General features: G+C 47.3%; 1 protein-coding gene across 2 annotated transcripts in view; it reads left to right on the top strand.

The window, feature by feature from the left end:
* C7H17orf97 (chromosome 7 C17orf97 homolog) overlaps positions 1-3,396 on the top strand; it is a 4,819-nt gene extending 1,423 nt beyond the window's left edge. The window contains exon 2 of one of the 2 annotated variants that reach the window (XM_005349529.3): positions 2,835-3,396. In XM_005349529.3, the coding sequence (XP_005349586.1) occupies positions 2,835-3,313 (479 nt within the window). In that variant the 3' untranslated portion in view covers positions 3,314-3,396. Of the gene's footprint in view, positions 1-2,831 lie in introns of both variants that reach the window. The other variant, XM_005349528.3, reaches the window with a different exon arrangement.
* Positions 3,397-14,480: the final 11,084 nt, after the last annotated feature.

Genomic DNA, 14,480 nt, shown 5'->3' with positions numbered 1-14,480 from the left:
CCATGCAGGTACTCTAGACACATACATAGATATACCCATATATCATAGCCATGCAGGTACTCTAGACACATACATAGATATACCCATATATCATACCCATGCAGGTACTCTAGACACTCACACCCATAGATATACCCGTATATCATACCCATGCAGGTACTCTAGACACTCACACGCATAGATATACCCGTATATCATACCCATGCAGGTACTCTAGACATTCACACGCATAGATATACCAGTATATCATACCCATGCAGGTAGGTACTCTAGACGCTCACACGCATAGATATACCCATATATCATACCCATGCAGGTACTCTAGATGCTCACAGGCATAGATACTGTTTAGGTGGAAGCCCCACCTCGGTCCCACCTCTCTCTCTCTTGCCAGTCCCGCCCTGGAGTAACCCCACCAAGCTGTGGCTCCTTCCCCTGAGATGCTCAAGATCACACCTACAGGGTAGTTAAGACCCTGCCCATAGACCAGCCACGTGATTTCTCTCCTGCTTTCTTCCCCGAGAGTCACCCAGCAATTGCTTTGCTCAGATTAAGTCTGGTTTTATTAATTCGACTGGATTTGGTTTATTGCATAGGTGGAAAAAACCACAACTGGGAATATCCAAAAATACTTAGCAGATACCCTCCTCCAAAACATTATACCGACACAGGTGTTCTAGGCACTTACATTCATAGACATGCACAAACATCACACCCACAACAGGTAACTAGTCTTGCTCACCAAGACCTTCACCTGTAAACACATACACCAGCACCTTCCAGGAACCCAGAGTCCCTGCCTCTCCCTAAGTTCAATCATAGAACCCCCAGATATTCTAGCAAAGACACCAAGTGCCCACTCTAATGAAGAATGCGGCGGTGAAGCAGGATGCCTCCACCCGGCAGTGATGTGACTCCGGTGTCACCTGTGTGGCTTTGGCCAGCAGGAAAGTGGCCCTGACCTCTGGCATGGCTAGACATGGGCTCAGGTGTTAGGCATTGGTTGCGCATGCAGTGTGGGTAGTGGAAGGGGCTACAGGCTTCCCACAGTGCTGTGGTTTGGGGAAGGAGCAATGGGGGTTAGCATGACTTCTGCAGGCAGAATGGAGCTAAAGGGAGGAAAAGGCAATGGATTCTCGGTGTACCAGCAAAACACGGAGTAGTTCGCTTTGTCTTTTTGGCGCAACTTTTGACTGTGGGAATCAAACTGTTAGCAGGGGACAGCAGATAGTTTTCAGAGAATAGGAGGGTGAGGAAATGTCAAGACTGAACTGTATTATTATTATTATTATTATTATTATTATTATTATTATTATTACCACCTTAATCCTCCCACAACTTGCCTTTCTTGAGGAGATATAAACCGGAAGAGGAGCTGATGAAAAATCAGCATTTATAGCATTTACAAGCAATTCTGCAGTGCTAGAGATGTGAACAGAGAAAAAGGGAGGGGGGGAGGGAAGGGAAGAAAGGAACGTGCAAAGGTGCATAAGTGTCCCTGGGCTCTTTTTTTTTTTTTTTTCGCGACAGGGTTTCTCTGTGGTTTTTTTGGAGCCTGTCCTGGAACTAGCTCTTGTAGACCAGGCTGGTCTCAAACTCACAGAGATCCGCCTGCCTCTGCCTCCCGAGTGCTGGGATTAAAGGCGTGCGCGGTGTACCACCACCGCCCGGCCCCTGGGCTCTTTGTAGCTCAGTTGATAGAAGGTTTGCCTAGTACCCACAGAGCCCTGGAGTCCATCAAACCAGAAACCAGGGGTGCTGGTTTATGCTTGCAGTTCTATCATTGGGAGATGCAGGCAGAAGTTCAAGCACATTCTAGGCTATTTAGGGAGCTTGAAGCCAGCCTGAAGATATGTGAGAATCCATCTCAAAAAGAGAGAGAAAAAAAGTCCAGGCAGTGGTGCCTCAGGCCTTTAACCCCAGCACTCAGGAGGTAGAGACAGGCAGATCTCTGTGAGTTCGAGGTGGTCAACCTGGTCTGCAGAGCGAGTTCCAAGAATAGCCAGAACTGTTACACAGAGAAACCCTATCTTGAAAAACCAGGGGAAAAAAAGAAGGGGGGGGGAGAAAAAAAGAGGGGCTGGAGAGATGGCTCCATGGTTAAGAATACTTGTTCCTTCAGAGACCCAGGTTCAATTCCCAGCACCCACATGGTGGTTCACAACCATTTGTAACTCCAGTTCCAAGGGATCTGATGCCCTCTTCTGACTTCTCTGGGCACCAGGATGCACATGGTGCACAAACAACATTCAAGCAAAGCACTTATATACAAAAAGTAAATAAATCTTTTAAAACACTTTAAGGGAAATAAAGAGCACTTCCTGGTTCGGTACACTACTGATTACAATATTTGTAATTTCCCCCGTGTCCCCTCCATTCCCCCCCTTACCATACAGTGTCTAGACGGGTGTAGGGTCACAGACGTGGGAAGAGTATTTGGTGTGCAGGTATGAGGTTAAGTTGAGGGATAGCAGGTCCAGTATGAAGAACAGGACACCAGGAGTCATACGGGCCTTCAGATCTGGCTTCTCCTTTTGTCGCTTGACACTAACAGTTAGTGAAACTTTAGGGTCTCTTTAGAGTCTCTTGGTTCCCTGGTTGGGGTGTAGGTCGTGGCAGAGCTTATGTTTAGCATGCACAAGGCGTGAGTGCACCCACAAAAAGAAAAAGGTGCCTCTGGCACTAAAAAGCAGTGGCGATGTCCCAGGTTCCTGCCATCGGAACCCTGGCTAAGGGCAGGCCCCGTCCCTTACATCACTGGTTCATTGGGCATTCTAGCGGGCACAAGGGCATTCTAGCGGGCACAAACATTTGTCTCCTCACCTCCTCAGCAGATAAACATCACAGTCGAGGCCGGAAGAGTCAGCCGCTTTCTTCATCTTTCCATGACATCTTAAATCCCCACAAAGACCATGGCTCAAGAGCAGAGCCCAGAGATAAAGAGGAAAGTCGGCACGGCCTTCCCTATTCGTGCAGCATGAGTCACCCCTACTTTACCGAAATAGAAGAGAGCCTTTCGAACCAGATCAATGAGAGTCTGCGTTGGGATGGGGTTCTGACCGACCCCGAGGCAGAAAAGGAAAGGATCCGCATCTACAAGATGAACCGGAGGAAGCGGTACAGGCTCGTGGCCCTCAAGGGCTTCCACTCTGATCCCAGCACGGAGGAGAGCGTGGAGAACCTGCCCTACCTCTCAGACAAAGACTGCGGTCCCAGCAGCAAACAGCCCAGCTCCAAGGGTGACCACGCGCACAGCTACTTTGAGGCCACAAAGCTCTTGCACCCCGAATTAGCCACCACTGCAGCAGAGTGACATCGGTCCAGCCCGCTGCCAAGCTCCTCCTTGCCACACGTTTATATGTTTAAAAAGAATCATAATAAAAAGAAATGAGACCAGAACCCAAAGTAAGCCTATGCTTGTAGTGTGGGGTTGGTGCCCAGGTACCAAGGAGTCACCATCCCTATTCAGAAAGGTACCCCTGGGACTGAAGGGATGGCTCAGAGGTTAGGATGTGTACTGCTTTTCCAGAGAACCTGAGTTCTATTCCCAGAACCCACATCAGGCTGCTCACAACCCTCAGCAGCAGGGGAATTTGATGCTTCTGGCCTCCTTCATAAGCAGGTACACACACACACACACAGGGTTAAAATGGTAAAAATTTAATTTTAAAGGTAAGCATTCCTTTTGTGAGCACAGTACTGTGCCTATCGGAATTTCCTTTTTCTTAAGTAAGCCGTCATCTCTGTAATTTAATTTCTCAACACTTTGACGTTTGTAAGTTGTTCAGAAAAAAAAAAAACAGAGTATGTGTAGCTGCATATATCCTGAATCGTAAGCTGATCCTGAATAAAAGTCCTACAGAGTGTGCATCCACAGGGCAATGCAGCCCAGTTTGGCATTAAACTCCTGATTCTCCTGCCTCCCAAGGGCTGGATTACTCATGTGCAGCTCCAAACCCAGCTGGAGGTCTTTTTCTTTTAACTAAATACACTACTTGCTCTTATGTGTTGTTTAAAATTTGGGTTCTAGGGGCCTAGGTCTTCCAGAGGACCCAGATTCAATCCCCAGCACCCACATGGGTGCTTACAACTCTTTGTAACTCTAGTTTCAGGGGATCTAATGCCCTTTTCTGGTTTCCACAGATACCAGGTATGCATGGTACACATACATACAGGCAAAACATACACACACATAAAATAATAAGCAGATAAAACTTAAGAGTAAAGCAGGGGGCCGGAGAGATGGCTCAGTGGTTAAGAGCATTTGTTCTTACAGAGGACCTGGGCTTGATTCCCAGCACCCACATGATCGCTCACAACTGTGTGTACCCCCAGTTCCGGGGGATTCAACAACAACTTCTGACCTCCTCAGGTATCAGCTTGTGGTGTGCAGATTTATATGCAGGCAAAACACCCATACGTATACAATATTAGTTTTTAAAATTAACAAAAAAATCTAAAATGTCATCCCTGGGAAATAATTATGTGAGATCCCCAAAGCAAGGTTGTTTCTTTTAATAGACATTTGTGTGTGTGCTCTCTCTGTGTATGTGTGTGTGTTACTGAAGATTGAAGCTAGGGTCTGATGCGTGTATACACTGCCATTGAGCTCATATCCCCAGCTGTGGTGGTGCACACCTTCAATCCCAGCACTTGGGAGTCAGAGGCACAAAGATCTCTGTGAGTTTGAGGTCAGCCTGGTCTACAAAGCAAGCTCTAGAACAGCCAGGAATATATAGAGAGAGGCTCTCTCTCTCTCTCTCTCTCTCTCTCTCTCTCTCTCTCTCTCTTTAATTTTATAAAGATAGTTTTACTTTTCAAGTTTTTCAGTACTGGGATTGAAACTGAGCATGTCAGGCAAGCACCCCACTGTCAAGCTCTGCCAGTAGTAGCCCTCTTTTTACTTTTTATTTAAGAATTATTTTATGGCCGGGCGATGGTGGCACACACCTTTAATCCCAGCACTCGGGAGGCAGAGGCAGGCGGATCTCTGTGAGTTCGAGACCAGCCTGGTCTACAGAGCTAGTTCCAGGACAGGCTCCAAAGCCACAGAGAAACCCTGTCTCGAAAAAAAACAAAAAAAAAAAGAATTATTTTATGTGCCAGGCAGTGGTGGTGCACACCTTTAATCCCAGCACTTGGGAGGCAGAGGCAGGCGGATCTCTGTGAGTTCGAGGCCAGCCTGGTCTACAAGAGCTAGTTCCAGGACAGGCACCAAAAAGCTACGGAGAAAACCTGTCTCGAAAAACCAAAAAAAAGAGAATTATTTTATGCATATGAATGCTTTGCCTATGTGTCTGTCTGTGCTTCACATGTGTGCCTGGTGTCCTCCTCAGAGGCCAGAAGAGGGTGTAAAATCCTCTTCTGGATTTAACAGACAGTTGTTGAGCACCACGTAGGCGCTGGGAACTGAACCCAGATTCTTTGGAAGAGCAGTCTCTCCAGTCCATCTTTTTACTTTTTAAATTATATGTATATTGGTGTCTCTGTGTGTGGGCATGGGTGCCTATGAAGGCCAGAAGAGGACATCAGATCCTCTGGAGCTGGAGTTACACTGACTGTGAGCCACCTGATGTGGGAAGAGAACCCAGGTCTCTGCAAGGGCAGCACACTTTCAACCACGGAGCCATCTCTCCAGCCCATTGGTATCTTTTATTTTGAGTCAGAGTCTCTTTAAGATGCCCACACTAACCTTGAACTCATTTGGTAGCCCAAGTGGGCTTTGAACTTGCAGCTCTTCCAGCTTCAACCTCCGTAGTAGCTGGGATTACAGGTCTGTGTCACCAGGCTGAACTTTAAGCAAAATTCTGGAACATTACAAAATGTCTTGCTAGCAGGAATTCCACCACTTGGGAAGTAGCAGTAGGAGGATCTGGAGTTCAAGGTCATCCTCAGCTATTGAATGAATTGGAGTCCAGCCTAGGTTACATGAGACGCCATTTCTACACACACACACACACATATATAGATATACACATTTATATGTTTTTGTTGTTTTTTTCTGTGTTGCTTAACCCACATATTCTCTCCAGATCCTGCTGAGTGAAGGCTACATATCGTCTTACTTGGCGTTCCCCAGACACTTGCCCTGAAACAAGGACTGAATGCAAAGGGAGGCAAAGGAAGAACAGGGCAAGAGAGACCACCAGTCTCAAACTCTTGGACTCAGGTGACCTTCCCACCTCGGTCTCCCAAGTAGCTGGAACTACAGGCCTGGCTCACCAAGCTAGGCTTAATAAGTATGCTTTTGTTGTTTGTTTGTTTTTGGTTTTTCAAGATAAGTTTTCTCTGTGTGTCCCTGGTTGTTCTGTAGACTAGTAGACTAACCTGACCTTGAACTCAGAGATCTGCCTGCCTCTGCCTCCTGAGTACTGGGATTAAAGGGGTGAACCATCACCAGCCCACACACACACACATACACACACACACACACAGTAGCCAGGGGTGGTTTTGCACACCTTGGCTCCCAGAACTAGGGAGGCAGAGGCAAGCGGATCTCTGTGAGTTCAAGACCAACCTGGTCTACAAATTGAATCCCAGGACAGTCAGAGGCAACACAGTGAGATCCTGTCACAAGAGAAAAAAATCTTGCTTAAAAAAGTGACATTTTGGGCTGGAGAGATGGCTCAGAGGTAAGAGCATTATCTGCTCTTCCAAAGGTCCTGAGTTCAGTTCCCAGCAACCACATGGTGGCTCACAACCATCTGTAATGGGGTCTGGTGCCCTCTTCTGGCCTGCAGGCATACACACAGACAGAATATTGTATACATAATAAATAAATAATTTTTTTTTAAAAAAAAAAAGTGATATTTTATCTGGGCATCACAGACACACAAGCCCAGAAAGCTTTTATTTAATTTTATTTTTTTAATATATACTTGTGTTGGGGGATGTACATGAGCCCTTCTGAATTCCTGTGAGGAGCCAACTTTTTGGAGTGGGTTCTCTCTTTTCTCCATGGTGGGGGGGTTCAGACTCAGGTCTTTTTGCTTTGAGGCTAAGGCCCTTTACCTGCAGAGCGTGTCAGCCCTAAGAGGGCTTTCACAATTCCACCTTGGTGCTGTGTGGCTCCTGGGTGGTTTAAGATAAGACTGAATGGACCCCTCCAGCTTCCCTGTTTTCGCTAATTACAGGGCAATAAAACCAGGAAGGAGGAAAAGCCTGACCATTTTTGCTCTCTCTGTGCATTCCCGAGCTGCCACCCTGGTGTGTGTGTGTATTCCTTCTAGGTCCCACCTTACTCAAGATTGCGACACTTTATAGCAACTTTATTGTTTCTAAATTCTTGCATGTTTGCTCCCTGAGCAATGGGAATTATATCCGTTCTACAACTGCACTTTGGAGACACGAGGCGACACCCACACTGCTCCTAAGAGATTGGCAAAAAGGACTCAAAGTCTTTTGAGGAAACCTCAGTCAAACGACTGCTACAGATGGGGTTCACTTCAGGTAATTGCCAGAATCCTGATAGTAATTATAAGGTGTATCAGGCACCTCCACTGCCCAGCATAGTGTTAGTCATTCAACAAACATGATTTCGTTTTCTCTGCATAGTTATCTCTGAGGGAGGAGGGTGTTGTGATTTCCATTTATACACAAGGAAGCTGGCAGAGAGGGAAAAGGACTTACCCAGGGTGGAAGAGGAGGTGCTGGGACGTCCAGCCCAGGTGTGCTTGTCCCAGAGATCCAGGGGATCTAAGCAGGGGGGACCCACAATGCTCACACTTCCGGAGTACAACAGGAGAGGGACTAAGATGGCCTGGCACCCACTAGTCATTGACGGTATTGGAAAGAAGGGGTCTTTCCTGGGACTGTGACTACCAGGAGGTGGGGACAGTTGTCTGGGAAGACCTGTTAACCAGCAACAAAAGGCCCCTAAGGTGCTAGAAGTTTCCAGGGGTCTCCTTGCCTCCCTATGCACTTGTCCATGGGCACATTCAGGCTTTGAACACATTGCCTTGTTCCCTTCCGATTGCCACCAGAAAGGGATCCTAACTCATTGCACCATCCCCACTCAGTCACAATTCAAACTGATACTTCAGGCTCCGAATGTCTGTGTCTGTGCACCACAGAGAGGCGTGGTGCTTGTGGAGGTCAGAAGAGAGCCTCAGAGCCCCTAGCACTGGAGTTACAGATGGGTGTGCCCCACCACGTGGGCGCTCGCGGGAATAGAACCTGGGGTCTCCAGAAGAGCAGCCAGTGTTCTTAATGGCTGAGTCAACTCTCAGGCCCTGGGCACAACTTAGAAGCAGACAGTTTCTTGGTGCTGCCCCCAGCTGAAGCAGCTGGGTCAGGATTTGCAGCATAAAGATCCCTAGCTGATTTGGACGCTGACTGGTCCCCAGAGGAATTCTCATGTTTCGGGAGCTCTGGTGAGGACAGTCACAGTCTACCTTTGTCTCAAAGTATCTGTTGAAGGATGTGTGTGTGACACGCAGCCTCAGGGGATGGAGATGGCCTGTCTCCAGAACAAAGGGCAGGCTTGACAGCTATTTGTTATAAAAGATTCCTGCTGTCCTGGTCGGAGTGGCCTTTCTATGACAGCCTCTTATGGCTCCGTGCTACCGGAAGTTCTCAGCATCTCCTATGAGAAACACGGAACCCTACAGTTGCTCACAGGCCAGCTACTGCTGCAGCTGTGACTAAGCCCACCATCTATGGGTGGCGTAATGAAACGAGGGCAGACTGTGTGCTAGCTATTCGTCTCGGCACTGTGACAAAATGCCTGGTGATGGCAGAGAAAGATGAACGCTGGTCCTAAACTGGCCTCCTCCTTTCTCTGTCTGGAACTCCAGCCCTTGGGATGGTGCCACCAACATTCAGGGCATGTCTTGTCCCTTCAGGTAACACCCTCACAGATACACTCAAACATGTACCTCGGGATTCCCCAGGAGTTTGTTTACTTAGATGTGGATTTACGAGCCTAGGTTGGCCTCAGCCCTACTGTACAGCTGAGGATGGCCTCAGCTTCCGGTCTCACCACACCAGCAGGCCCATTTTACGAGGAGGTAAGGGACCAAACCCAAGAGCATCATGAGTGTTAGGCAAGCACTGCCAGCTGAGCCGCATCCCCGGCCCTCCCTAGGTGTTCCTTAGTTTAATCAAGTTGACAAAATTAAGTCCCACAGGCTTCCACCTTGAAAGTGGCATAAAACCACAGGCTTTTCTCAAGAAATACCTGAGTAGCCGGGCGATGGTGGCGCACGCCTTTAATCCCAGCACTCGGGAGGCAGAGGCAGGTGGATCTCTGTGAGTTCGAGACCAGCCTGGTCTACAGAGCTAGTTCCAGGACAGGCTCCAAAGCCACAGAGAAACCCTGTCTCGAAAAACCAAAAAAAAAAAAAAAAAAAAGAAATACCTGAGTTTCACAAGCAAATTAGAAAATGTGCCTATGACCTGGCATTGTGGTACATGAAAGTCCAACACTCAGGAGGCAGAGACAGGCAGAACTCTGTAGGTTCAAGGTCAGCCTGGTCTACATATTTATTGAGTCCCATGACATCTACAGCTATATAGGGAGATCTTGTCTCAAAAAATAAAACCAAACCAGGTGTGGTGGGATCCACCTTTACTCCCAGCACTCAGGGTGGGGATGGGGTGCAGAGGCAGGTGGATCTCTGAGCCGGAGACCAGCCTGCTCCACAGAGCGAGTTCCAGGACAGCCGGGGCTATACAGAGAAACCCTATCTTTAAAAACAAAACAAACAAAAAAGAAATACAGCTACAAATTCTTTTTGTTGTGGTGCACATCTATACCACAGCGCTCAGGAAACTGAGGCAGGCGGATTGTGAGTTTGAGGTTCAAGGCCAGCCTGGACTACAGGATACTTTGCCTTAACTAGCCAAACAACAAACAGCCCAACAGCGACAGTAAAAACACGACATGATCATCTCCCCAAGCCACTAAACTCATATCTACAATCCGCTTGCTAGGGACCGGAGATCACTACAGAGACGGTTCATTCCCCCCTCATTTCTGAACATTGGGTTGGTTTCCTGTTCTTCTGGCTGTTCTAAACAACTCTGCAGTGAATACCCTTATATGTACATTTTATGAAAAGTTCCAGTGCTTCGGATGCATTCTTGGGAGTAAAATTACAAGCTAGAAGATAATTAAAACAAACACGTTGCATAGCTGCTAACTCAGGCCGGGACTGTTGGAAGCTCTTCTCACTCAGCGGTGCCTTTAATCCGGGCATCATCTCTGAGTGGGGAGAGCTCTTGTTATCTCCAGTTTATAGAGTTTGAGGAACAGGAGGTAGCATGGCTAACAGGTGACAAAGCTGCGATTTGAACCCAGGCCTTCTGGCTCAGCGTCTGTGTGGACTTACCTGCCCCTCTAGTTGGCTTCCTGGTTTCCTGAGAACCAAACCGGAAGTAGCCCGGAAGAACTTGTGTGCCTTTGCTTTCTGCTCCTCTCCACCGCCAGGTGCTAGTAGAATCCTCTGGGAACCTGATGCCAGCTGGAAACCTGTCCTTTCAGGCTGGTGTTGCCCAGGCTGCTCCTTGCTCTGGTGTGCTTGTGGTGAAGCTCAGGATAGAGTCTTGCTCTCCTATCAGCTCGCTGTTGTGTGGCTCTTGGTGATGGTCTTACCCACGATGCATCCCTCTCCTGCTGGCCTTTACTCTTTCACCTGCTGCCTTTTAATGTAGTCATGCCTGCCCTTTCTTCAAAGCAACTGGATCCAAATAAAAGCTAAATAAGTACGAGCAAGAAAGTTCATGTAAGCTAACGTTTCAGGGCCTTCCTCGCTCCGAGACTTCTTTGGTGGTGGCGGTAGGAGGCGTGGTGCTGGCACTCAGAAGATCCTATTAATTTTCTTTGCCTGGCCTAACTAGCTAAACAAAGCACTTAGGCAGCACAGGAGGACAGTCATTTGTCATCAGTAGCAATTGTTTCGACACAGCCAAGATCCCCGAATACTCATTCTGAACCAGCGGCTTGCAAAAGGGAACAGAAGCTGTCTGCTCACACTTCATGTGGTCCAGCTCCTGTTCTGTAAGGCTAAAGCCTGGATTCATGCTCCCACCATTTACAAACAGTGCCTTGCCTAGCATGTGTGAGGCCTTGAGTTCAATCCCCAACACTGCAAAAGAGAAAACCGACCCACAAAACACACACACATACACACACACATACACACACACAGTGTCATAGTTATTGTTCATAAAAAGGCATAAGAGGCAACTTATAAAAAGAAAATATTTAATTGGAGGCTTGCTTACAATTTCAGAGGTTGAGTCCATTGCCGTCATGGCCAGGAGCATGGTGGCAGGAAGACAGGCATAGCGCTGGCTTAGTAGCTTACATCTTATCAACAAGTTGGTGGCAGAGAGCCAGCTAATGGGGCATGTCATGGGTTTTTAAAACCTCAAAGCCCACCTCCAGTGACACGCCTCCCCCAACAAGGCCACACCCACTAATCTGTATCAAACAGTTCCACCAACTGGAGACCAAGCATTCAAACACAGGAGCCTATAGAAGTCATTCATATTCAAACCACCCCAGTTAATATGAAAGAAACTTGTGTTGAAAGCCAGCCCGACTCCTGAGTAGTGCAGACTGGCCTGGACCTTGTGATTGTCCTGCCTCCATCTCTCCATCGCTGGAGTTACCAGCTTATGCTACCATGCTCTGCACAAAAATCTTTCTTCTTGTTTTTCAGATCCTTTTATTGATGTGTGTGCGTGTGTGTATGAATTGACGGTCGTCATGTGTGTACAGGTACACAGGAAGGCTACAGGGTGTTAGATTCACTGGAACAGGCAGGTTACAGGTTACTGTAACAGGAGTTACAGGCAGATGGGAATTGTCTGATATGGGTACTAGGAACCAAATTCAGGTTCTCTGCAAGAATAGTAAGTGCTCTTAACTGCTGAGCCATCTCTCCAGCCTCTAAAGCACAAATCTTGACAGACTGGAGAGTCGGCTCAGCAGTTAAGAGCACTTGCTGCTCTTGCAGAGGGCCTGGGATCGATTCCTAGCACCCACATGGTGAGTCACAACCTCCATGAATTCAGTTCCAGGGGATCCAAGGGCCTCTTCTGATCTCCAAGGACACCAGGCATGAACATGGTGTACATGCATATGTGCAGCAAAATACTCATATGTAAAATAAAATGAATAAATCTAAAAATGCATTTTTTTTTAATTTCTTTGTGTAGCTCTGGTCAACCTGGAACTCACTCTGTAGACCAGGCTGGCCTTGAACTCACAGAGATCTGCCTGCCTCTGCCTCTTCAGTGCTGGGATTAAAGGCATGCACCACCACCTCCTGGCCTAAAAAATTTTTTTTGAAGTAAAAAGTTATGTTTTATTTTAGTGCGTGTGTGTGTGTGTGTGTGTGTGTGTGTGTGTGTGTGTGTGTGTGTGCAAACTTGTGAATTGCTTCATGTGGGTACTGGGATCCCAAATCCAGTCCTCGGGTGGACAGCAATGGCTCTTCAGGCCCTACCACTCTTACTCTTATGTGCATCAGAATCTCACCACCCAAAGAGTGTTCTCTGCCAGTGCTTTATCTCCGGGGACTTCCTCTTTCCGCTAATACTTCAAGCAGGATAGAAAGACAAGGGTAATTGTGGGGACATAGAGAAGAAGTGAAGGACCCTGCCCCTAAAACTGAAGCCTGTCACTAGCTGAGAATCAGAATTCTAGCACAATCAATGGCATGTGCTGTAAGGGACATCAATCATTACGGAGCCCAGGCTGGCCTTAACTCAAAACCCGGCTTTGGCCTCCCAAGTGCTGGCCTCACAGGTGCGCACCACTATTTGATTGCAACTGATTCTTCTCACTATATAGCCCTGGTTAGTCTGGAACTTGCTAGAACTCACAGAGATTGACCTCCCAAGTGCTGTGACTAAAGATGTGGGCCACCGTGCTAGGCTCACAACTGATTCTTAGCTGTGTATATTCTGAGACCTTTATGTATTCAGTTCTCACTCAACAATCCCTGGTAAAGTTCTAAAGTTATTATCAAGTTTTCTATATAAACACCTCTGATAGGGACAGTTTTACTGCTTTCATTCCAATCTTCATTTTTTTTCTTTTCTTTCCCTCCTTCCCTCCCTCCCTCCCTCCCTCCCTCCCTCCCTCCCTCCCTCCCTGTCTCCTTCCTTCCCTTCCTTTCTCCCTTCATTCCTTCTTTGCTCTCTCTTATTTTTTTATGAGACAAGACCTGTCTTTGTAGCCCTATCTGGCCTGCAACTCAGAGAGATCAGCCTGCCTCTGTCTTGCTTTTTCTGAGGTTACCATACCAAGCTATGCAGAAAGCTTTCTCGTCGGACTATCTTTGGGCCTAGAGATTTATTATTAATTATTAAAGCTTGTCCTTAGCTTAGACTTTTTTCCAACTAGTTCTTATTTTTTTTACAGACTTTTAAAAATTTATTATGTATACAGTGTTCTGCCTGCTCACTAGAAGAGGGCACCACCAGATCTCAGTACAGATAGTTGTGAGCCACCATGTGGTTGCTGGGACTTGAATTCAGGACCTCTGGAAGAACAGCCAGTGCTCTTAACCTCTGAGCCATCTCTCCAGCCCTCAAGCTCTTAAAACTTAAACTTAATTAATCCATATATTTTTTAATATCTACATTCTGCCACATGGCCCGGTTACATCTGACTTGTTCCGAGTCCGCTGTGTGCCTAGAGTCCTCCTTCCTGTTTCTGTCTCTGCTCAGAAGTCCTACCTATACTTCCTGCCTAGCTATTGGCCATTCAGCTTTTTATTAGGCCAATCCCAGCAATACATCTTCACACAGTGTACAGATATCCCACAACAAGGCTGTTTATTTTTCTTGCCTTACGCTGGTGAAGACCTTTAGACAACGATGAAAGTGCCATTTCTGCTTTAAGTCCAATGTTAATATTTATTTTATTTTTAGAGGCCAGCTTATGGTAAATGGTAATAGCTGAGCACACGGGAAGCCCTGAGTTCAATCTCCTGCTCTTAAAATAATAGGAGAGACTAGAGAAAGAATCATAGGAATGATACGATGCATTCCTGAGTGTTTATTTCTGAGTCATAGCTCTAAGGCAAATAGATAAGTCTCAGCCTTTCTTTCCTGTGAGCAGCTCGCGAGGCCCCCATGCTCTGTGTGTCCTTTAGAGGTCTCCTCTCTCTCTCTCTCTCTCTCTCTCTCTCTCTCTCTCTCTCTCTCTCTCTCTGTCTCTCTCTCTCTCTCTCTCTGTGTGTGTGTGTGTGTGTGTGTGTGTACGTGTATGCGGAGGCCAGAGGTTGACACTGAGCGTCTTTCTCAGTCAGTTCTCCATCTTGTTTTCAGAGGCAAGGTCTCTCACTGAGCTCACCGATTTGCTGGCCAGCGAGCTCCAGAGATGTCCTGCTTGGCTCCTGGAGCTAGGATTGCAGATAGGATTGCAGATGTGGGTACCCCAGTCTCCAGCTTTTCACATGGGTCCTGGGGAGCTCCTCCCTCTTGACCGAGTCTTTTCCACAACCTGTAGTTTGCCATGGCCT

Source organism: Microtus ochrogaster, chromosome 7 (genome assembly GCF_000317375.1).
Source record: "Microtus ochrogaster isolate Prairie Vole_2 chromosome 7, MicOch1.0, whole genome shotgun sequence".
Classification (NCBI taxonomy): Eukaryota; Metazoa; Chordata; class Mammalia; order Rodentia; family Cricetidae; genus Microtus; species Microtus ochrogaster.
This window is presented reverse-complemented; position numbering and strand designations above follow the sequence as displayed.